General features: G+C 40.6%; 1 protein-coding gene across 2 annotated transcripts; it reads left to right on the top strand.

Annotated features, from left to right (window-relative positions):
* On the top strand, positions 1 to 24,965 carry Havcr2 (hepatitis A virus cellular receptor 2). 2 transcript variants are annotated; one of them, XM_028777685.1, is made up of 7 exons: positions 1 to 58; positions 1,316 to 1,654; positions 5,690 to 5,773; positions 14,411 to 14,451; positions 16,489 to 16,615; positions 22,817 to 22,853; positions 24,716 to 24,965. In XM_028777685.1, exons 1-7 carry the CDS (start codon positions 1 to 3, stop codon positions 24,873 to 24,875), a joined length of 846 nt encoding a protein of 281 aa, XP_028633518.1. In that variant the 3' UTR covers positions 24,876 to 24,965. The 2 variants fall into 2 exon arrangements, with proteins under 2 accessions (XP_028633518.1, XP_028633517.1); XM_028777684.1 differs by having other exon boundaries at positions 14,408 to 14,451.
* The last annotated feature ends 634 nt before the right edge of the window (positions 24,966 to 25,599 follow it).

Here is a 25,599-nt window from a genome sequence, read left to right as displayed (position 1 = left end):
ATGTTTTCAGGTCTTACCTTCAACTATGTCCTGCTGCTGCTGCAACTACTACTTGCAAGTAAGTGTGGGCCTGGTCCTTTTCAGCTAAAGAAGGATTATTTCACAGAGGGCAAGGCAAAGATGCAAGGATGGTCATAGGGATGCTGTTTGTAATAGCAACCTAAATGTCCAATAATGGGGGACCAGGTAAATCAATTTGACACTAGAATGGCACAAGCAGTGAGCCTAATTGAACAACCTCATATAGACTGCTGTCGATGACAATGCTACAGAGAGAATCAAGGCGAAAAATCATGTGTGCAATCGTTACCAGGGAACAGCAGCGTGAGGACATTTTTTTTAGTGTTTGGGCTCTAGGAAGGGAAGCTATGAAATGCGAAGAGTTGGGAGAGGAATTATGCTTGCACATAACTTTCATGTGCTTTGACTGCATTGTCATAGATGTGTGTGTTATTATAAAGGGCTTTATTTTAAACTTCAATATAACATATGAGGAATTTCAAATATGCAAGCTACTAGCTTTGTTTTATCAGGGGTTCCATTCATCCATTCATGTGTGTGTGTGTGTGTGTGTGTGTGTGTGTGTGTGTGTGTGTGTGTGTGAGAGAGAGAGAGAGAGAGAGAGAGAGAGAGAGAGAGAGAGGAGAGACAGACTGAGGTTACCCTATCTTTTCTGATTAACAGACAACTAGTCCAGATTAGGTGGGCTATTTATTTTCCTGGCCAACAATGACCATTTTTCTGAGTGTTAACTCCATTAGCTCTGGAGTCACATTAGCTCAAACTGTTTACAATTGGAGGGCTGTGATTCTGAAAAAGGGGGGATGTGTAGTGTTAAGAACCCCACAACACACGGAAACTGAGAGAAATGCAAGTTCCCATGTTCCATCTCAGTCCAATGGTGGCACATATCTTAGGGAATGAGCCTAGGTTGCCCAGGCTGGCTAAAACTCACAAACAGTTCTTCCCCAAGTTCCTTACAGAATTTACAGGCTTAAATCATCATCCTGGTCTGGTACTTTCTTTTCTGAGAGACAGTTTCATCACTTAGGCTAGCCTGGAATTTTCTATATAGTTCAGTCTGGCCTCTAACTCAGGATTTTCCTGTCTCCACCTGCTGAGCTCCAGGATGAGAGGCCTGTGCAATCTTAAAATATGTTTAAATGGGATTTTCTGCCGCCTCTCAAGTCAGAGAATCATTGGCACAGCCAGTTCTCCTTCCAACAGGGCAGCCATCATTTCCTTTTTTATTCTGTGATGCATTGTTTGCAGAAACTAACCCTCACTGTATTGCCCTCCTTTCTTTCCTGTATAGGGTCTTTGGAAGATGCTTATATAGTTGAGGTAGGTAAGAATGCCTATCTGCCATGCAGCTACATTGTACCTACCTCTGGGATTCTTGTGCCTATGTGCTGGGGCAAAGGATCCTGCCCTTTGTCAAAGTGTGGCATTGAGTTGCTCAGAACTAATGGAAAAGATGTGACATATAAGAAATCCAGCGGATACCAGCTAAAGGGGAAAATCAACAAAGGAGATGTGTCTCTGACCATAGAGAACGTGACACTAGCTGACCATGGGACCTACTGCTGCAGGGTACAATTCCCTGGTCTTATGAATGATAAAAAATTAGATCTGGAATTAGTCATCAAACCAGGTGAGTAGACCTTTCCATGTCATTGGTGTCCATCAGCATCTCCTATGAGTCATGATATCATAGAAACAGAGGATTCTCATGTCTGCCTTCCCTCGCTACAGACCTTGGGGTGGGATGGGAAGACATGGATTAGTAGGCCTCACCTGTGAAGCCAGTGGTGCAGCTTGCACATGTTTTCAAACTCAAGAATACGGTCTACAGAAGGGGAAGAAAGGCCTAGACCAGAGGTTCAAGACCCTGGCTGATCATTAGCATCACATGGAGAGTTTCTGTTTTTAACTATCTTCGTTTTAATTTTTTATATGATATGTTTTGATATTTTTCCCCTCTTTCTACTTCTGATCAGGTATTCTCCACTTCCTTACCCACACAACTTTGTATTCTTTCTGTCTCTCAAATGCACACACACACACACACACACACACACACCAAAACTCAAAACAAACAAGCGTAATCAATAATATGAAAAACATCTGACAAAACAAAGTGCACAAAATCAAAGGGAGTATGTTTGTGTTGGCCAACTACTTCTGGGCAAGGGGCTTGCTCTTTAATGTGGCTGGCATATCCGATGACACTCCATTGTAGAAGATGGGATTTTCTCTTTCCTAGATGGCTTCAATTGCAAATAGCTTCTTTGAGGAGTGGGAGCTTCTGTTCCCTTCCCCTTTTCAGTGCTGGGATTTTGTCTGGTTTGCATCAATGCAAGTCTTATGAGCACTATCATTGTCTCTGTCAACTTATATGTAGAATAGTCCAGTTTCCTTGGAGCTATATACTACCTCTGGCTCTTAACCATCTTTCTGTAGAGAGAATCTCTTGTGTACTGTGTGGAAGCATCACCTGTCAAGTAAAAGCTGAGAGCCTATTAGCAAAAATCAGGAAGTAATAGGTGGGAGTCCTGGTAGAGAGATTGGATCTCTGGAAGAGAGTCAGAGGCAAGAGATTTCACCTTGGACTCTGAGGAATTCAGATACGTGAAACTGAGGAGAAGTAACCAACCATATGGCAGACATAGACTAGAATAAATGGGTGATAGAAGTTATGAGCCAATCGGAGAACATGCCAAAGCTATGGTCCAGGCATTTATTCATAAATAACTAAGTCTCAGAGTCATTATTCTGGGAAGAAAGGGACCAGGTAGAAAAGTGGCCACAAAGGTGTCCCACATTAGGCACTAATTGTTGTTTTTAATAAAGTCTTTTTTTATTGGGTATTTTATTTATTTATAATACAGATGTCATCCCCTTTCCCCATTTCCCCTTCCTAGAACCCCCATCCCATCCCCCCTCCTCCTTTATGCTTTTATACCATTTTGATTACATGTATGTATTAAGGTCAGTTCTAGGTTGAGGGTCTAGCAATACAATAGATGCAAATAGTGGAGGGATAAGCAATACAATAAACACAAATAGTCAAAGAAAAAGCAAGGCATTAAACCCAATTACGTGAACTCTCCTGTGATCACTGTTTCTAAGGGCTTATCAGGATGACCAAAGTATCTAAGCCTACTTCCCTGTCCTAGCCCAAGGTCATTTTCATATCTGAAGCCTACTTCCTTGTTCTAGCCTAAAATTTAGATTCCTGTCTGAAATTACTTCTTTGTTCCATCCTAATATTTAGGTTCCTACCTTAAATTATTTCTTGGTTCTAGCCTAACGTCAGATTCCTGCCTGAAGCCTATTTCCTTGTCCTTGGCCGATGTCATATTCTTGCCAAGCAGCCCATTTCCTTGTCCTTGGCCCATGTCAGATTCTTGCCAAGCAGCCCCAAAGGCTCTCCGCCTCTCTCCCTTTTTTATTTCATTAACAAGACTGAGCCTGTCTTAAGTTGTTCTGACAAGAATGCCTTCCTTACCCATCATGGAATATGTATTATCCAAAGCAATGCACTTCTGTCTTAGGTTGGTAAGACTCTGTCCGGAAACTTACCAGTCCTTGGCTTGCCAGCCTGTTAATTTAATAACTCTGTTTGGGGTCCATTTTCAGGTTCAAGCCATGTACTTGGCTGTCCACATGTTGATGTTGTTGAAGAAAAGCTTTAACACAATGGACAGGAATAAAAGTATTCCCAGGATAAAAAGGGCTAGCATGATCAAGCTATATATGCCATTTTTGAAGCTTGACCAAAATAGAAATACTGACCTCAAGGCATGAGTAATTTTATCTGCAGTATCTACCACATCAACACTCAGCAGAGCAGCATTCTTGAAATTCATAAGCTCCCTATATATCTGTTAAAATATTCTGAGAGGTATTAAAATTATGCCAAATAAACTGCATGTGTCATTAAACTTCTTCCTAATTATAATGACTACAACTGTAAATTGTAGAAATCTGGCATGTCAGTTATGGAGGTCTATCAACCAGCTTTTGTTTTAGCATCCTGAGTATCACAGAACCTTGGTATTCTAAAAATATCTTGCAAGTACTGGAAGAAATGAGTCAGGCTTTAAGCAGAAACAAGAGGGTAGTGGGCTTGATTATTGCTGGTACAACCGCTTTAATTACATTAATTGCTAGCACCACTGCTTCTGCCATTGCTATGACCCAAGAAGTTAAGACAGCTACTTTTGTTAGTCTTTTAGGAAAAAAATGTTACTAATGTGTTGAATTCACCAGAGGATTTAGATAGGCATTTGGAAGAATGACTTGGTGCTCTTTATCCTATTCAAATTACTGGAAGGAGATTCAGAATTTAAGGGTAAGGAACCATCTTGAGTGTCATGCCAAATACCATTGGATTCATGTTAGTTTAATAAAGTCTTAAATGTTCAATTTCACCAATAAAGACTGGGGAACCAGATGCTGGGGTAATACCCTGCTAGCTGAGAATGAACTCAGTTGACCTTCCTCCACAGTTGATGTCCCAAAAGATAAAGGAAGCTCTCCTCTCCACATTGTCTCAAAAACTCTTCAAACAGAATGTCTCCCCCTTCTACTTCCTGTGCATCTCTCCATCCATCCTCCTGACTTTTTCTTAATCTCTATGGTTTTTCCTATGTTTACTCCTTGTCAACTGGTTGCTTGCTCTGCATTTTGTACTGTTTTTGACTTTATTTAATTCTGTTTACAGTAAACAGAAAGCTTTCAAATTAAAGGTGTGTGCTAGGGCTGAGTCATACCACAACTAAAAACAGGCTTATCCAGTAAACAGCACAATCTCAGGGTTCACAGTGTGATCAAATATCCTGTGGCATCTTTCCATCTCCTTTTGGTGCTTAGGCCCTACCTAAAAAACAGAAATATATCTGGAGATAGATTCTGAATTTTTTCCCACATAAAAATCTATTTTAGGTAAGCCAGGAATATAAATCACTGGGTTGTATGTGTGTGTTAAGAAAATGTATAGATGCATGTTCATGTGTTTTAAGATAGGTTAGGTTTCAACATAGGGTCAGCTATGTAGCTCAGCAAAAGTCTCTGGGTTCAACTCCCCCTCACTACACAAATTAAAGAATTTAAGAGCACCTATTTTGTGGCCACATGGAGCAGAGTTCAAACCAACTCTCTTTCTTATTAATTTTCAAATAATGGAACACTATTTCAAATGTATGACCTTTTCAGCTGTAAAATATAGTTATCTTCCATATCTACTGAAAGGATTCTATAAGCTGGTGCTTATACAGAGTTTTAATATGACCTCTGATGGCTGTTACTTACGTCACTAATTAGGCTGTAGCAATGGTAAGTGCATCTCACCACTGTTGCACATCTAAAATATGTGCCACGCTCTCAGTGAGTGTGCCCACGTAGATTTGGAGCTGAGGGTATGTGTCTCTTCATTCATCCTCTTTCAGATGTTGTCTTCTGCCCTGTCAATATTCTCCGACATAAACTGTGCTCTTGGAAAAATCTTACTCTTGGGCACTTGCTACCAAGCCTGATTACCTGAGTTTTATCTTTGCAGCTCACATAGTGGAAGGAGAGAACTGACTCCTGAAAGTTGTTCTCTGACCTCCACATGTCCCTGCTCTCCAATAAATAAATGTTTTAAAAAAATTCCCTAATCCATAATAATGTTTTCTGACCCAAGCCAAGGTCACCCCAGCTGAGACTGCTCATGGAGAGTCTACTCCAGCTTCTCCCACATCCCTAACCACTTCAGGAAATGACTCAGGTAAGGCATAAGCACAGAAGTATGTGTTTAGCTCGTATTTCAATGCACAGAGCTTTGAATATGATAAATAGCTAAGAAAAATCACTTCTTTTCTCAGCATTTGTAATACTGTTTGAGGTGAATGAGGTGGTGGACCACATTCTAGTCTCCTGGGTTAGGATTCTAAATCACAAACTAGCCAGGTGAGCTGAGGCAAGGCCTTTCAGTTCTCTGGGCTTCTGCTTCCTCTTCTGTCCAAAGAGCAGGGCCAGGAGACTTCAGATATCTTGTCTCAGGAAAATGCTCTGCCCTTACCATGGAGAAATTATTAGATTTTGCTACGCAAAGGAAGAAAAATATTTACTATTGCCATCATTTAGAAAGTCATTTGGGACTAGAGAGATGGTTCAGCTATTAAATGCCAAGGCTCACAACTAACAAAGGCTTTAACTTACTTTAAAATTTTATTACATTCTCTGTCTGTCTCTCTGTCTCTCTGTCTCTCTGTCTCTTTGTCTGTCTCTCTGTCTGTCTCTCTGTCTGTCTCTGTCTCTCTCTCTGTACTCATGTGTCATGGATGGCATGTGGCAGCAAGGAAAATACTTGGAGGCACCTGCTTTTTCCTTGTACTGTATAAGACAAGAGGGATCAGACATGGAACCATTTAGCTGCCTCTTACATAAAATTTAATTAAAAAAAGACTTTAATAAGAAATTGTTCTATTTTAGTTAAATATTAAGTTAACGAAGCCTAAAAGGAAAGGCTCACAACATCGTCTTCATTATTTTCTGATTTACACTGAGCAGGCAGTGTTGCTTGTATCTGGGGCTAATGGGTTGATTAGGTGCCGTTCAGGTACCCTTTTAGCAGGATGCGGACCATCAGCTTCCTCAGATTCCAGCCGCATAAAGGGGAACTGCAATCCTCATAGAGCACGAGATTGCAAGCTGTCCGGGGGTGGGGGTGGGGTGGGGGCAAAACAGAACAGGAAAGGCTGTCCTTGAGCACGTTGATCAGGGATGTTAATCTCATCTTACTTCTGGGTAGTGTTCTGTTCCTAAAACTCTAGGAAGCACACTTTATTTTCTATAATGGGAGGGAAAAATAGTTTAGTTCCATCTCATCAGGGCACACATCTCACAAACTACAACTTGTGAGATTTCAGTAAGAAAATGAGTCCAGCGTGTGGTCACAGTGCATTCTCACTGTGCATCAGTGCCTGTCGCTAATACTGTCAATAAGGCCAGAGGGCAGCGGGAGAAGTAAGCTGGGTCCTAAATCTCCTCCGGCGAATTCCGAACTCAGTAACATTGCTTCAGCTCTTGGAAGTTTAGGTTTCTCATCGCTGCAGTGAGGCTTCCAGAGCCTTCCTCAGAGGGCTGTCGTGAAGATGAAACAGGGTGAGACATGTGGAGCCTGTAGCGAAGCAGCAGGTCCACAGACGGCACTCAGCTATTGATCGGCGTTTTTATTACTGAAGTTATTAACTTTACCTGCCTTGGTCAGTTGCTCTGTAGGGAAAGGTAGTCTCTATTAAGTCATTAGCAAGGAAATTAAATGCAGTGGAAACCTACGAACACCCGCATGGTGTGGACTAATGAAATTCTGCCAGACTTTCACTGTGTGCTGTTGTGTTATTCAGAAGAAGGGATAGACATGACCTAGAAGGGACCTCAGGGCTCACTGAGCCCACTTTCCATCAGTATTGACTGACATCTGTGTATGCTCACAGGAGCAGGGATGCAGGCATGGGGACATCCTTCCTCACAAGGCAGAGCATCTCCTTGTACCCATCTATGCCATGAACAGATGTTTCCTTCCCTCTATATTTTCTTCTTGATATTTCCGCCTAGGGCAGCAAAAACAGGCTCTTCTCTTCCATCAGGCAATGTTGGCACATTACCTAGATTGAATCTCCAAGATTTTCAAGAGCCAGATAGGAAATAATTAAACAAACAAGCAAACAACAACAGAAGATAATATTCTAAAAATAAGAAAATCAATGGGAAATTGAAATTCATTGCCATTTAAAGGCTTGTCTACAGATGTTATACTCTGCCAGTGATTGAGAAGTCATTTGAATAGCTATGTATGCTTCACTTACTGTGAAAGTGACTATATTGACTATTTGAATGTTACGAGGGTGGAGCCTTTGAAAGTGAGAATGGAATTTCCTAAACTCACATGAAACAGAACAAGTGTGTTCTTCTCTTATCGCAGGAGACAAGACTGGATCCCAAGGGAGTCTTCATCTCTGGAGAAGGCCTGCTCTGAGTCCCAGAGCTTTCTAACCCATAGTCTGTGTCATGGGTAGAGTTCTCTAGCATTCTATTTCTGGGTTGTTGTGTTAGTGGCGGAGATATAGCTCCTTGCCATCAAGGCTGAGTTGGATCTCAGGTCCCCAAATGATTGTCCTCTGACCTCCTGGCCCTGCTCTTTGGACAGAAGAGGAAGCAGTGGCCCAGAGAACTGAAAGGCCTTGCCTCAGCTCACCTGGCTAGTTTGTGATTTAGAATCCTAACCCAGGAGACTAGGATGTAGTCCACCACCTCATTCACCTCAAACAGTATTACAAATGCTGAGAAAAGAAGTGATTTTTCTTAGCTGAGTTGGATCTCAGGTCCCCAGATTGTCCTCTGACCTCCGTATGATGTCACACACCTTCAATCCCAGCACTCAGGAGGTAGAGGAAAACACATCTTTGTGAGTTCAATGCCAGCTTGATCTATATACCAAGGATAAGGACATCTGGGGCTACATAGAGAGACCTTGTCTCAACAAAACCAAATCAAACCAAATAATAAAAAGATTAATAGTGCTAAGAACCAACCTGGTACCTAAGTGGCAGCAGGCAGTAACTGTCGCATCTATATTCATTAATGGCCATTTCATTTCTCCTTCCTACAGTCTGGGGTTCCCTGGAAAAAGAGAAATAAAAAATAATGTTACAGACATCTCTTGTTCATGTTTGTAGCAAAATGAAATGGAGGCAGGGAGTAAAGAAGTCAGGGCTGGAGGTTTACCTTAATTGGCAGAGTCTTTGTCTAGCATACATGCAAGCCCTGAGTTTGATCCCCAACACCACATAAATCAAGCGTGGTGGTCCAGGCAGGCCTGTAATCCCAGCACTCAGGAGGATCAGAAGTTCAAGGTCATGCTGGCTACTGGGAGGGTCTGAGTGCAACCTGGGGTACAGGAGACACTGTCTCAAAAAGGAAGAGACAGATGACAGAGACAGACAGACAGAGACGGAGAACAATTCAATCTCATCACTGAGACCAAGAATCCTAAAGATGGGGAAGCAGAAGTGGGATTTCTGTGTGGTGAAAGATTCCTGTTTACTTTGAAGCTCCACCTCTTGTGGTTTTAATGCTTTAAATGTCTTTCAGGTAATGAGAACAAAGCTGGAGCATGTTTTGTTTGTTTCTTCATAAATAATTTTAAGCCAATGCAGTCTTTACACCGTTTAAACCACAGTCTGTTAAACTCAGATTTCCTGGAAGTCTTTATGGACCTTGAAGAGTTTAGCTTTTGAAGGTCCAGAAAGGTGACTGTGACTTTTCACAATCTCTGACTCAGGCAGCAAAATGAATGAGTTTCTTTTGTTTTTCTGGCAGCTGACAGCTATTTGTCTGTGTTAGTTTGATGCTGCTTGTCACCAGGTCCCTGCATGCGACTTGAGATTAGGACTGCTATGCTATCAAAGGTCTTCGAGTTTGAGATTAGTCCCATTGCTGAGAAGAATGATCATTGGGATTGGGGTGGTGGGGATTGCATGGAACCTGTACATTGTTTTTGGTAAGAGAGATATTTTCATATTACTTCTGCTGATCCATGAGAAATCTTTCTGCATTATGGTGTTTTCTTCTATTTAAAATGCTAATTATACATCTTTTTTTTTTTAACTTTCTTGGTAAGGTTTACTCCTAGGTATTTTATCTTATTTTTTAAAACAAGATTTGTGTACTTATATTTATTTTATGTGTGTGAGTGCTTTACAGGCGTGTCTGTATATACTGCTTGTGTGTCTGGTGCCAACAGAGGCTAGAAGAAGACTCTAGATCCTTTTAGACCAGAGTTATAAAAGATTGTGAACCACCATGTGGGTGCTAGGAATGAGACCCAGGTCCTCTCTAAGCGCGACAAGTGCCTCTAACCAATGAGCCATCTCTCTAGCCCCTAAATCATTTTGTTTTTGTAAGACAGGGTCTTAGTATGTAGCTCTGGTTGTCCTGGAACTCACAGTGTAGATCAGGGTAGCCTCAGGCTCTCAGAGATCTGCCTACCTCTGCCTTCCAAATGCTGGGCTTAAAAGTGTTTGCCACCACACCAACAGTATTTTGATGTTGTTGCAGCTATTGTGAAAGGATTGCTTTCTTGATTTCCTTCTCATTGTGTCATTGTGTTTGTTATTGGCATATAAGAAAGCTATGAGTTTTGCGTATTGATTTTTTTTTTAATCTAAGCATCAACTCTTAAGAGTTTTCAGATTCAGTCTTTAGTGTGTCCTACATCCACGATTGTGTCATTTGCAAATAGAAATGCTTTGGCTCTGTTTTCTATTTGTATCCCATTTATTTCTTTCTCTTTTCTAATTGTGCTAGCTAAGAGTTCAAAAATTATGTTGAATAAGAATGGAGAGAGTAGACACCCCTGTCTAGTTCCTGACTTTAGTGAAAAGTTTTTTTTTTAATTTCCTTCATTTATTGTAACATTGGTTGTAGGGTTGTTGTATATAAACTTTATATTGAAGTGTGTGTTGTTTTGTTTTTTGAAACAGAGTCACATGTAACTCATACTACTTTCAAATCTGCTTTGTAGTCATTGATGAGCTTGAACTCCTTCCTGATCCTCCCGTTACTGAGTTCTGAGATCATAGGCATAGGTTTCATGCTTAATTTATTCAGTACTAGTGATCAAACACAGGGCTTCTGTGTATGCTAGGCAGGTACTCTAAGCATTGAGCAGTTCCTTCCACAGCCCCTATGTTGAAATATGTTCCTTCAAGCCCTAGTTTCTTCTCAGTTTTTTTAATCATAAAGGTGTGTTAAACAGACCCTTCCTGAGTCTACTGAAACTACCAGCTGATTTTGTCCTTGGCTGTATGTCCTGCCATGTCCTTGCACAGCTCCAAGGACTTGACTTCACCAAAGCAGTGAGGAAATGAAGAACAGACAAACACAGAGACACACAGAAAAGCTGGGATTGAGTAGCCTGGGCTCTTGGATGGTGTAGCCTCAGCACCTGGGAAGCTCAGCATGTTTATTATGCAGAGCTGAGCAGGGAGGTGGGGTAATTGCATATGGCTGCACAAGGAGGCAGGTTCAGCTAATCTCAGTGTTAGCAAGCTCTGGAAGGGAGCAGCCAGCAGCTTTGGCACTCCCATGGGGCCCTTGACATGGCCAGACCCATGTTAACACACATTCACTCGGGTCTTCTACCAACTTTAACCAAAAGTCCAAGGAAGCTATTTAACCTATTTATGCGGTTGATTACAATTATTAATTTGCATATGGTGAACCGGCCCTGCTTCTGTCAATGAAGCCATTTTTATCACAACACAAGCTATTTTTATTATTGAGTTTGCTTTGTAAGCTTTTTGTTTACTGTTATTGTTGTTTTTGATGCAGGGTTTCCCTGTATTGATCTGGCTGGCTGTCCTGGAAGGTTCTCAGCTATTTTATTGATAATTATTTTTGCACTAATTTTCATCGGGAAGATTGGCCTTTCGTTATTGTCGTTATGTCCTTAGCTAGTTTGGATATCAGGGAAGTCAACATTGGCTCTATACAACAACAGCATTTCTTCCATTTATAGTATATGCAATAACCTGAGGAACATGGTATTAGTTATTTTTTAAAAATGTCTGGTAGGGATTGCAAGTTGGTACAACCACTCTGGAAATCAGTCTGGCAGTTCCTCAGAAAATTGGACATAGCATTATCTGAGGACCCAGCTATACCACTCCTGGGCATATACCCAGAAGATGCTCCAACATATAACAAGGACACATGCTCTACTATGTTCATAGCAGCCTTATTTATAATACCCATAAGCTTGAAAGAACCCAGATGTTCTTCAACAGAGGAATGAATACGGAAAATGTGGTACATTTACACAATGGAGTATTACTCAGCTATTAAAAACAATGAATTTGAGAAATTCTTAGGCAAATAGATGGAACTAGAAAATATCAACCTGAGTGAGGTAACCCAATCACAAAAGAACACACATGGTATGCACTCACTGATAATTGGATATTAGCCCAAAAGCTTGCAATACCCAAGATACAACTCACAGACCACATGACGCTCATGAAGAAGGAAGACCAAAATGTGGGTGCTTTGGTCCTTCTTAGAAGGAGTAACAAAATATTCATGGGAGCAAATACAGAGACAAAGTGTGGGACAGAAACTGAAGGAGGGGCTGTCTGGAAACTGTTCCCCCCTGGGAATCCATCCCATGTGCAGTCACCAAAGGCAGACACTGAAGTAGATGCCAGGAAGTGCATGCTGACAGGAGCCTGATATAGCTGTCTCCTTAGAGGTCTGCCAGAGCCTGACATATACAGAAGTGGATGCTCACAGCTAACCATTGAACTGATCATGGGGTTCCCAACGGAGGAGTTAGAGAGAAAACTGAAGGAGCTGAAAGGATTTGTGGTCTCACGAGGAAAGCAACAATACCAACCAACCAGAGCTCCCAGGGTCTAAACTACCAGCCTGGAAGCTCCCAGGGTCTAAACTACCAGCCTGGAAGCACATAGAGAGGAACCCATGTCTCCAGGTGTATATGTAGGGGAGGATGGCCTTGTTGGCATAGGTAGGAAAGGAGATCCTTGGTCTGGTGAAGGCTGGATGCCCCAGTGTGGGGGAATTTGAGGGTAGGGAGGTGGGAGTGGGTAGGTGGGTGGGTAGGGGCACATCCTCATAGAAGCAGGAGGAAGGGGGATGGGGTAGGGGGTTTCTAGGTGGGGGGAATGGGAAAAGGGGATAACATCTAAAATGTAAATAAAGTATCCAATAAAAATGAAAAAAATGTCTGGTAGAAATTAGTAATGAACACATCTGGGCTCAATTTAGTTGGAAGACTTTAAAAATTATGGCTTCAATTGTATTGTTTGTTATAAATCTCCTTAAGTGGTTTATATTCGCCTGGTTTAACTTTGGTAGGTCACATGTATTTAGAAACCAGTCCATTCTTTTAGATCTTCATTTTAGTGGAATATATGTCTTTTAAGTATGCTATGGTGATTTTCTGAAAGCCATTTGTAGCTGTTGTAATGTCTCCCTTTTCATCTCTAACTTCATGTACTTGAGTCTTTTCTCTCTCTTTTGGTTAGTTTGTCTAAGAGTTTACTGATTTGGTTTATCTTTCTATGGATTCTTTGTACTTGTCATTTTGTTGCTATTTCGTTACTTTCTACTCTAATGTCTATTGTTTCCATATGTTATTTTGGGTTTGATTGTTCTTGTTTAACTAAGACCATGAGGCACATCATTAAGTTATTACTTGTGCTTTCTTTGAACTTTTAAATGTAGGCCTTTACATACCTATAAGCTTCCCTCTTATAGCTGCATTCATAATATTCTGCAGGTTACCATATACTATATTTTCATTTTTATTCAATTTGAGGAATTTGTTAATTTCTCTCCCAATTTCTTAGATGACCCACTTATCACTCAGTCCTGGTGAATTCATCTCTCAGTCATTCATTTTCCCTGAGTTTGTGTTTTTAGGATAGTCCTTCTTAACAGTAAATGAGAAGGTTCATTAAAAGTGTTTGGCCAAATGCCTGATTCCTGGTGAACGGTAGCTGTTGTTTCCATTTGGATACAAATAAGTACCTTGCCACTGAGTAAATGTTAAACCTTTTCAAGAGTTTTGTGTCTTTGAAAGTGTAATCAGAATATGACTGGACATTATCAATGTTACTAGATTGCTGTAGCACTCACTGGGCCCTCTGGACAAAACCAAGAACATATCCAGTATAAGCTTTGCAGTGAACGAAGAACAAAAAAAAAAAAAAACAAACAAAACAACAACAAAAAAAAACAAGCGAAAGGGAAACATGACAGTTCCTACATTTGGTGGAGGAAAAGGCTTATTGTAGATATGAAAGAGAGCATAGCCAGAGGCAGAGACATGTTGAGAGAGTCCAGAGTGAACATGATACTGAGCTAGGCCATATGTAAAGTAAAAGGGTAAAAAAATGACTGGTGTAGTCCAGATGGCTGTATTATATAGGGAAGAACCTCTGTGGGAAGGGCAGCCCAGGTCCTGGGATGGAGAGTTTGGTATAGGAGCAGGGGTATTCTAGTCATATTCTGTAGCAGGTAGGGACTGAGGATACTGAGAGAACCTGGTGGCCAGGTCTGTTCTGATATGTTAAATAGGCACCTTAGCCTTTTGTCCTGGGGTTGAGACCTAACAGGTAATGGGATTATTATCTATATGAAAGGCCATCACCTTGAGGTTGGTTTGTACGCATTTGGAGTCTTTTGTTGGTGTTCTAATTATTGTGGAGCATACAGAGAAGAAGAATTAGTAGTGAAAAGGCCACTGGTGTGTTGAATTCTTATGTCCTCTTTAATTTGGAGTTTAAAACATTGTTAACTATTGTCTACTTCATCCCCTTTGTATTTGTGCTCCTAGCAGAGACGCAGACCCTGGTGACCCTCCATGATAACAATGGAACAGTAAGTAACTTTTGTGTATATGCTCGCTTTGAGCTTGGGTAGGCTTCCTTTTCTAAACCCCATTTGTGGGAAAGCTTTTTCCCTCCTTGGCTTCACACTCTGTGGCTTTTGTGTGTTGACAATGATATGTCTGACCATATAGGCCTGTTACTGATAGAAGAAGGATAAGACTGTGGGATGCCTGGCAAATGCAGAGTGTGGAAAAGCCCCAAGAGGAAATGAGCAAACATCCCTCTTTGCAAATGTCACAAATGCGTATTACTGTGGAAGGTTCCTTAATGTTCTCTTCAAGTTTTCCACTTGGATTTTGTTGTGGTTTTTGAGGCAAGCTGTCATGTAGCCCAGGCTGGTCTTAAACTTACTATGTAGCTAAGGATGATCTTAAACTCTTAATCTTCCTGCCTCCACCTCCACAGTGCTGGGATGTTCAATTTATATTTTGTATTTTTTTAAGTCATTTTTTCTGTAACAAGACACCATTCAGGAATACCCAGAACCACAGGCTTATGCACTGAACTATTATATACTGAACTAGAAAGAAAAGAAAAAACATTAAAAAGCCAGCTAGCAGTGACAACTTGAAAATTCTTTGATGACTGGATAGTGAAATTTCTCAGAGGCTAAAGGCACTTGTCACAAGGCCTGACTGACAGCAGGTATGATTCTTGGAACTCATGATAGGAGAGAACGGACTCCTGGCAGTTTTCCTCTGATCACCATTCCTGTGTCCTGTCTCATGCCCTGGGTATACACATATGCACATACATAAATATACCAATAACAAATAGGTGATAATAATAAAAACAACTCTTAGGTCCAGGTCTTGAAGCCTGCATTCAATTAATTCTATCTCTTATGTGTGCTCACAGTCAGTGCCTGGCATCTTGATATTGTCTCTTCCCTCTTTGGGATAGTGACCACATCTAAGAACTCCTGTTGCCCACAAGTGCTTAGAACATGATGCTTTGTACACAGGACTCCTAGTTTTACAGAAGTCATGTGTATTGATTAAATGAAGGACTTAACTTTCAAGATTTATTGCTTTTATTGTTTAGTGTCGTTGTATTGCTTTTAAATGTAGTTTTTATTTATTCTTAGATTATTTTGTACATGCATTTAATATATTTCAATAATATTCACCTCATCCCCCTTCCAACTCCTCCTAGATCCCTCTCATGTCTCCTCCCAAGTATGTGTCTTCTTTTTGTTGTTGCTCTTCATAACATACTGATTCTAATTAGTGCTTTCCATATATGCATGGGTAAGGTTTGGTGTTTTGAAGTGGGGTTTTGATATGTAGTTCATGGCCTTGGATTTACTGCTTTCCTGCCTTAGCCTGCTGAGTACTGGGGTTACAGACGTTTATCACCATGACTGGTTGGCTTATTTGTTTTAAAAGTATCTCTACTAACATTGTCTTTGAAGGTGGAATGTGGACTTAAATTTTAGAAATAGAAGGATATTGTATGTGACTCTCTGGTATCAGAAACGAGAGAGACAGCAATAGTATTTACCACTGACTGAGCATTTATTGAGAAACAGACTCTTTGCTAATTTTCTCAAGAACCCCACAGGGCCACTAAACCCTTAGAGACATGAAATTTAAACCCAGGACTGTGTAGTTGCAAAGTTTTGGCTCTTGCAACACTGCTTCTTTGTGTGTGGATGGAGGTTTCCCTGAAAGACATCAAAGGTGGACCATTCTAAAACTCCCTCCCTCTGAATACAACTTTGAACCAGGTAGGTTCTACTATAAAGTCTTGTTAGGGATGGGGACAGGTGAGATCAACTGTGACTGTTGTATGCACAGCATTGAAGGGAGTATCTTACTTCCTTGTTAGCTACAAATATTAAGCTAATCCATTTGGTGACTGAGGCTTGTCAGAAGAAGACAGATCAAGGGTGGTTTCATTATTCCTGCCATCCCAAGAAGTCATAAAAAAGAGTGGTCTGACCCTTGGACCATGAGACTAGTTGAGTATATAACCAATTTCTGGACATCATGATCTTGAATCCTGTTTGTTTTTTTTTCCCCAGAAAATTTCCACATGGGCTGATGAAATTAAGGACTCTGGAGAAACTATTAGAACTGCTATCCATATTGGAGTAGGCGTCTCTGCTGGGCTGGCCCTGGCACTTATCCTTGGTGTTTTAATCCTTAAATGTAAGTTGCTAGATGTTGCTCATCTTTCTTTCTGATAAAAAACTGTTATTGGACTGGAAAGATGGCTTAGCAGTTAAGGGCACTGACTGCTCTTCCAGAGGACTGAGGTTCAAATCCCACCACCCACATGGCAACTCACAACTGTCTGTAACTCTAAGATCTGACAGTCTCACTTAGATCTATGTATAGGCAAAACACCAATGCACATAAAATAAAGGCAAACAAACAAACAGAATTGTTACTATAGGAACCAGTGCAAATCTAGATAGAAATACAATCTTTCAAGTAGGCCTAAAGGTGATTAGACTAGATACTCATTTGTTTTTATCAAATGCTGCCAGTTCTGATAACTAATAATCATTCGAAGTTTGTATGTGTCAGGCAGACCCTATGCCCAATGCTTTACATTCTGTCATCATCATCTTGTGACCTAGGTAGTACTATTTGTTCCCAGTCTAAGGCAGAAGAAAATAAAGCTTGCTGAGAGCAGCTGAGTTCTCAAAGTTTCATGATGAGCAAGACACAAAGCTGGACCTTTAAGTCCAGGCAGACAACCAGGATTGGCTGTCTTTGGATATAAAACTAATTTTGGGGCTGACGGGATGGCTCAGTGGGACAAGGTGTCTGTTACAAGCCTGATGCACTGACCCAGGGCATTTGATCCCAGGGACCCACATCGTACAAGATGACAGACTTCTTTCCTCAGACTGTCCTCTGGCCTCCACATGTGATTGGAAGCACTTGAGTACCCCGACCTCTCCTGTCTTATCCTATCCTGGCATGGCCTCCTCTCTCTTCCCCTTCCCTTCCTTCCCCTCCCCTCCTCTTCCTCCTGTCTCCTCTCCTCTTTTCCTCTTCCCTCTCTTCTCTGTTTCTCTTCTCCCCTTTCCCTTCTTTTCATCTCTTCTCATGTCCCGTCCTCTCTAATTAATTGTTCTGTCTCTCTCTAATTAATTGAAAAAGCTATTCTATGTAAGGTAAACATAAGCCCATGCATATTAGGAAACCTAACACCACCACTTCTCTCTATGTGGGTTTCTGTGTTGCTTTCTGAAGCATCTCTCTTTAACACTGAACCATGATTGAAATTCCTGAGCTGGGTTTTCTCCTCATAGCACTCAACACACATAGTTGTTTGTCTTTATTTAAGCAAACAACTTGGGATCTGGGCATGTAGTACAGTTATTAAAGTACTTACATAGCATGCAGGAAGCTCTGAAGATCCATAAATCTAGGAGTGCTGGAATATACTTGTAAACCCAGACCTCTCTAGAGCAGTGGTTTTTAGCTTGTGGTCACCTATCAGATATTTACATTACAATTCATAACAGTAGCAAAATTGCAGTTATGAAGTAGCAGCAATATAATTTTATGGTTGAGAGTCATTACAACACAAAGAACTGTTAAAGAGTTTCAGCATTAGGAAGGTTGAGAACCACTGTTCTGGAGGTGGAAGCAAGAGAGTCAGACATGCAAAGTTATCCTTAGCCACACAGTGAATTCCAGGCCAGGGTGGGCTGAGGGAGACCCAGTCTCAGGAAAAGTTTTTTCCAGTTTGGTTATTGTATGTGGAGATCATTATCATACTCAAGATCCAAATGTTCCCATCAGCCCAATGCCTTGGACACTTTCATAATTGTGATATATTCTCTTTTCTCTGAGAGCAGAGAAGGCATTAATTAGAGTGTAATGCATTATATGAGCCTTTTCCCTTAACATACAGCAAGGATGATGTCTGTAGGGTGATAGGCCATCTCTGGTGTTCACAGGACTGAAGGAAGTTGCTAAAATATGGAATTTCTATTGGTAAAGTTGTAACCGTCTGAGAATAAGCAGGATGACATGGTCATGCCGACTGTGAACTGAAGTTGCCAAGGGCTTTAAGGAGGAACAGGTTCTGTAACTATGATACACAATATCAAATATACTAGATACAATTGATACCTGGCTGGGCAGATGGGTTGATGGTCTCCAGGTATGTTAATCAAACTGGAAAAAAAATAACTTTTCCTGAGGGTTTCCTGCAGCCTATCCTGACCTGGAACATACAAGTCCAAATACATACCAATGTATTTGGAACATGTCCAAATCGATGGATATAGGCATTGAAATCCACTTTACTTCTTCTATTGGTTTTCTGCCATTTTTTGGTAAATGGGTTTTTCCAAGAAAGAACAACCCCATACATACTCACATTGGCTTGCCCACAGACTGCATTTCAACTCTGGGGACTGATCACTTGATTATGAAATTCAGAGGCCATTAGATGATGAGAAGAGAAATGATAACACGCACTACTTTTGGAGTTCTTCCAAGATCTAGAAGTTAGAGATTTACATAAAAGATAAGAAGGAGCTGGGTATTCTTTGTTTAGAATCCCATCCCATGTTGGGAGTTCTTTCTCTTACTCTTTTTTTTTTTAAATAACATACACTTTATTCGATGTATGAGACAGAAAACAGACTTAGACACTATTATTTTTTCTTCCATTAATTTATCTATTCAGTTTACATCTGGATCACAAATACTCCCTGCTCCCAGTACCCCCTTATATAGCTCTTTTCCCCACTCCCCCTTTCCTTCTCTTCTGAGAAGGGGGAAGGGCCCCTTGATACCAACACACCCTAGCATATCAAGTCACTGCAGGAGTAGGCACATTCTCTCTCCCTGAGGCCAGACAGGGCAGCCCATTTAGGTGAACAGGATATTCAGAGGCAGGCAACAGAGTCAGGGACAGCTCTCAGACAGTTGTTGGGGGACTTACATGAAGACCAAGCTACACATCTACTAGATATGTGCAGTGTGGAGTGAGGGCTATGCCCAGCCCATGTAGGCTCTTTGTTGGTTGGTGGTTCAGTCTCTGGGAGTCCCCAAGGGTCCAGGTTACTTTGCTCGATTGGTCTTTCTGTGGAGTTCCTATCCCTTCCAGATCCTTCAATTCTTCCCCCAACTTTTACACAAGACTCCCCTGGCTTTGTCTGATGTTTGGCTCTGGGTCTCTGCATCTGTTTTGGTCAGCTGTTGGGTGGAGCCTCTAAGAGGACATTTATTCTAGGCTCAAGCTATGTCTACAAGCATAACAGAGTATCATTAATATTGTCAGGGATTGGTTCTTGCAAGTGGGATGGGTCTCAAGTTAGGTGGCCATTGATTGACCTTTCCCTCATTCTCTGCTCCATCTCTGTCCCTGTATTTCTTGTAGGCAGGACAAATTTTGGATCGAAGGTTTTGTGGGTGGATTGGTGTCCTCATCCCTCCACTGAGATTCCTACCTGGCTACAGGAGATGGCCACATCAGGCTACATCTTCTCACTGCTAAGAGTCTTAGCTAGAGTCACCCTTGTAGACTCCCTGGAGCCTGCCTCATCCCAGGATTCTGGCATGTCCTATACTCATTCTAATCTCTAAAAGAGGCATGGGTGAAATTCAGTTCATATATACTGATACCTTTCAATGCCTTTCATAGATTAGACACCTATAGATTAAACCATAAAGCCAAAAATAATTGAAAATTATTTATAATTAACATGTATAGGTTTTTTAATCCCTCAAAGAAGGCAGCATAACAATTATCTATATAGGATTTATATAATGCCCATCAATAAAATTAATGGTGTTTCCAAAGCCAAGAGAAGACATTTTAGAACAAAGTATGGAGTTTACTTAGGATGCAATTGATATTAACCACAACAAAGACAAAGCTGTCTGTGATTATTAGTAAAATGGGGACAATTTCGGCTTGACAAAAATTGTATCTATAGTGCTTCAAAGATAGAAGTGAGATCAGCAACTCAGAAGAAAAATATAAAAGAAGAGATGAATACTTGGCAAAGGAAACTGACCTTTGATATTTCCTTGATTAGGAGAGGGCTGAAGGAAGTTAAGCAGTGGTGAAGGATAGATGGTCATCTACGTCAGTAGACAGTCATTATTTAGATAGTTACTCTTCTGCCTATTGTTTAGAAGCTGAAATTCCTTAGGATTTGGCCTCTTTTTCTTTGGTAAATATTCTAGTTCATAACATATATTCTATGAACTTAGGTATTCTCTTTAATCCTTTCAACTCTTAAAATGTCTGTGCAGCTTTTCCCCCTGTTCAGTTGATAGCTCCACTTTGGAGGTTCGTACATTCATGTATCAGAAACAAGGATCCTGTGTCTACATTCCACTCACCAGAACCCAACTCTCAGGCTCTGGACTTCTCTGTCACTTCACTGTTGTCTTTCTGCTTATGCCAGAAATTCAGAAGTCATCTCAGACTATCTTTCTAATGTCTTAATATGTAATCAACTTCAGTCTCAGTCTCTGTACAAAATATATCTCAAATTGCTTCATTATTCTGCATTTTACTTGGTCAATCATTATCTTTATTTGTTTCTTTATTTCTCTTTCTTCAGTTCTTTACATAGTAGTTAGGTTGGACCATACTGTCATTTAACGATAGCATACAGGTCTTCCTGTTTTATACCATCTAGATTCTTTTTGTTGTTGTTTGTTTGGTTTGTTTTGTGAAGACAGGGCCTTGTGTATTGCTTGCTTGCTTGCTTTGGACTCTTGATCCTCCTGCCCCCACATCCCAAGGGCTGCAGTTACAAGATTATGACTGAAAAGGTCTTTAGTACCCAGCCTCAGCTTACCCCTCAGATGTTATTGGAAGTCAATAACATCTTGTTCTAGTCATGGTTTTTGGTTTTGACACCAACCTGGGAGGGTTCTCTGTTCCTGTAATTTTCCCCCTAGCTCTTGATATAAGTGACTCATTCTTTTCTTTCAGAACAGACCTCAAAAGTCATGTCCTAACGTGCTCTCCTAACCTTCTCTAGTTTTGTTTTACTATGGTGCTAATTTCTTCTGATAATGGATCACAATTTGAAATTCATTTTTTTTTGTTCTTCTTTCCCTCCTTGTCTCCCTCCACTCTTCTTCCTTCATTCCTTACTAGGATGTATGCTTCATGGAGTCAGAGCTCACAACTCTCCCTGTGAGTCCCTGGTGCCTATCAAACTGCTGCACATACATGATAAGCCTCATAATATTTGTTAAATAAGAGCTATGCATTAATATTACTTTTAACATAGTCATAAGATAGTACTGGTTATTTGATTTAATTTGTTAGAAGGTAAGACCAAATTTCACTAGCAACTCTCACCTCCAATCAGTCCATTTTATGCCAAGGACCAGCCTCAGCTTAGAGAGAGTTTCTGAGGAAGGGATGTTTGGGAACAGTAGAAGAATGACTTGAAGTTAATCCTGGGAACAAGCTCTCCAGCTATCTCCAGACAGCTCAGCTCTTGTAGTCCAAAGGCCAGTCTTTAATTTTTATAGCATTTCAGTAGTCTACACCAGGTTACCTTTTGATTATCTTATGAATCAGCATTTTATGATTGTACCTCTGATTCTTAGAAAAGACAGCAAGTACATTTTTTTAAAAAAAAAACATAGCAACAAATTTAGAGGTCTGCCTGTCTTTGTAAGCACAGACAATAAGCTAACTGGGTGGGATCTGGCTCTGAGATCACCATTCCCACTCTGCCTGGGCCTAAACTGGCTCTGTCCCAGGCTGACCTCGAACTCAGGAATCTGCCTGTCTTTGTAAGCACAAACAATAAACTTAGCTGGGTAGGATCTTGCCCTGTGATAACCACTCCTCAAATCTCTTTATCACCTTCCTTAATATCTTTCTGACAAGCTGGCTTCTAGTGAAGCTGTCTGTGTTCATTTAGATGCATGAAGCCCCTCACATAAGTCATATTGTATTCTTATATTTTGCATAGTTGAGAAATTATATATTCTTGAGCTTATGTCTTCAGAGTTCTTTACCACAGCCTTAAGGGCTGTCCTAAGGGTCACAGTGTTCACCATTTTGCTGAGATATGCCCTCATTTCCTGGACTTATGCTGCTTCTAATTATCATGGAGTCATTAACCTTGGCAGGGAGAGCATTCTCTGAAAACTTTGGTGGGGAGAATATCTCCTGAAGGAGGATCATAAAGTAAATTATGTACACTATTATACAACCAAGCCTCATGCTTAGCAACCATCAACACTTGTGGAGGCTCATATCCTGCTAGCTTTCATCCAGAGGTGGGAACTGTGTCACACTGTCCCTTCTGCATGGCAGGACTTACTTGGCAATTTTATTTCTTACTTCAATTATCTTAGAAAAGCATTCTAATGGATTTTTCTGCTCTCGTTACTTAGGGTATTCCTATAAGAAAAAGAAGTTACAGAATTTGAGGTAAGAATAAAGGAAGAGAGAATTGGGAAAATGGGGAAAAGGTATTAGGGAAAGGGGAAGAGGGTATAATGTAGCATTATTACTTCTCTGAGAAATTCTGAGTTGGAACTTTGAAATTTTAGGTTAGGCTTCCTTTGTTTATAAAGGGAAAATTCAATAGTTGTCCCCCTGTACATTTAGTTTCCTCTGTTCTAAAGCTGACATGTATAATTTACCTCCTTATTGTTATCAAATACTTATACTTAACCAACTGAACCTGTAACTGAGGGTTTGCTAGTTTTATGTTGCTATTAAATTGATAGAGGAAAACAAACAAACAAACCTCAATTAGCTATGGTCAGGATTTTTATAGCCCAGCCTAGGCATTTCCTACTGTGGCAGAATATCAGCACGACTTGGAGACTAATCTGGCTGATTGACACAGAACATACTTAGAACAACTGAATCAGGATTTTGCGAGATGAAGTCTGAGGAGGTATTGTTCTCAAAGCTCTTTAGGTGATCCTCATTACTTCACTCCTGACTGTGAAGTCACACACACACACACACGCACACACACACACACACACACACACACAGATTTTACAGTTTCAGTAAGATTTAATACATGAAAAATTGCAATGCATTTCAAGGGAAAATATGATTATCTGCTGAATAACCATAGGAACCACATCTCAAAATCAACAAAACCCAGAATGTTCCAAAGACAAAATAATATAATGTGAAAAGTCATATAAATCCAAGTCTGGTATTCAATTACTAGTACCATTATTCTTCATTAGAAGTGAAACTGGAAACATAATTCATAGGCAACAGTGACAGGCGTCAATCCAGTATCTGTGAAATGTGCTCAATGTTAAGCTCTACCTGTCACTGTAACCCTCTAGTGTTGACTACTATGACTTCAGCACAGTACCTGATAAATACTAATAATCAGTTCCAATCAATGAATGACCTTGTGCTCCTCACAGCAGCCCTGCTGCAGGGCTCTCATAATTCCCATTTCTACAGATGAGAAAACTGAGGTATGAGGTTTCCTAACACATAGCTTCCATGGATATATGTATTTTGTTCATTGCTGCAATCTACAGATGCACAGGACAGTGTGTAACTGTCTTGAATTAAAAATTACATATGCACATGAGTGACATGAAAACAGATGGAAGACTATTTGGGAAGAAGAGATGAAGATGTGAATGCAGACAGAGTTCAGAATAGACAGCCATGAAAAGGTCACCATGAAACCCATAGTTTGTATTATAAATATAAAACGTAGTACTAAAAACCATTCAAAATCCCAAACCAAATGAGCAATCAAGCAACTAACCTCAAATAACAACAAAGCCAACCAACCAACCAACCAAACAAACAAACAAAATCAAACAAGTTGACCCAGACTGTGATGCTGGGAAGAAGGAAGTCCAAATCAAGTCTGATTAAGTCTGTATAACACATTCACAGTTTCCTTTTGAGTTCACAGAGGGTTGAAATAACAGTTCAAGGGACATTAAAGTCCTTCACCTTCACTTCCTACTTGACACTTGGAACATCTATGTTGTCTAATTCTCAGTAAGCACAGGGCTTCTCTCAACCATTTGTAAATATGTTGTATGCATTTTGACACATCCTAAACACTTTGGCTTCAGAATTGGGACCTATTGTTTTCACACCTAAGTCAAATAAAAGCCATTTTCATTTCCTTAATTGTTCCACAAATTCCTGTCTGGGTTTCTTTCAATAAGCATCTAGTGAAGGATCATGAGTGTCAACTGGCTGCTGTCCTTAGTGGAGTATACGCTTTGAACTCCAATCTCTGTTGTCTGGAAAATTCTTCTATCAACTTCATCACTTTATTGTTACAGCCTTATTACACTGGCCAACTTCCCTCCAGGAGGGTTGGTGAATGCAGGAGCAGGCAGGATTCGTTCTGAGGAAAACGTCTACACCATCGAGGAGAACATATATGAAATCGAGAATTCAAATGAGTACTACTGCTACGTCAGCAGCCAGCAGCCATCCTGACCACCTCTGGGGTCCCATCTTTAAAGACTCTCTTTCATTTCTGACGTTGGTATTTTGTTTTTGAAAAATATGAGATATGTTGCCTGGCAACCTCATTGGAGGTTCTGTCTACAACCACTGAGAAAAGAGTTCCTGTTTTCTGTGGATAATTAACTCACAAGGGGATTCAACTGTAACCTATGCTACATTGAAATGCGCCATTTTACCTGAGTTTCAGGGATAGGATCTCCCAACCCAGAGACTGCAATCATGGATGTTGAAGCTCACATGTGCTTTCATTCATTAGGAATGGTTAGTATGATGTCTCTGGAGCTCTGAGACGTTTAGGTATGTCCACAAAGCTCCTGAACAGGTGGGGGAAATTAAGGGCTAAGATAGGTAGGTGCAGGTCTTTGTTGATGCTAGGAATCTAAAGAAGCTGGTGGTTTTCCTAGAGATTTCTGACCTTGAAAGATTAAGAAAAAGCCAAGTGGCATGTGCTTAACATTACATAACTTAGGAACCTCAGGCAGGAGGGTGGTGAGTTCAAGGTTAGCCAGGGCTATACTGATGAGAGTTTGTCTCAAAAACAAAATAGGAAAATAAATATATAGACAACAGGAAGCTGGAGATATGGCTCAAACAGTGAGATGCTTTTTGTACATGAGGAGGAACTTGAGTTTGATCCCAAACCCAACATGAAAAAGCTAGGCATGGTAGTGCACGCTTGTAAACTCAAGAGATG

Source organism: Grammomys surdaster, unplaced genomic scaffold, assembly GCF_004785775.1.
Source record: "Grammomys surdaster isolate TR1022 unplaced genomic scaffold, NIH_TR_1.0 313, whole genome shotgun sequence".
NCBI classification, from domain to species: Eukaryota; Metazoa; Chordata; class Mammalia; order Rodentia; family Muridae; genus Grammomys; species Grammomys surdaster.
This window is presented reverse-complemented; position numbering and strand designations above follow the sequence as displayed.

What these genes read in the sequence shown, in the direction of transcription:
- Havcr2 (XM_028777684.1), top strand. Translation starts at nt 1, where the DNA reads ATGTTTTCAGGTCTTACCTTCAACTATGTCCTGCTGCTGCTGCAACTA. An exon ending in TGGTGTTTTAATCCTTAAAT is followed by an intron (nt 16,616 to 22,816) that starts GTAAGTTGCTAG and finishes CTCGTTACTTAG; the next exon opens with GGTATTCCTATAAGAAAAAG. An exon ending in AAGAAGTTACAGAATTTGAG is followed by an intron (nt 22,854 to 24,715) that starts GTAAGAATAAAG and finishes TTATTGTTACAG; the next exon opens with CCTTATTACACTGGCCAACT.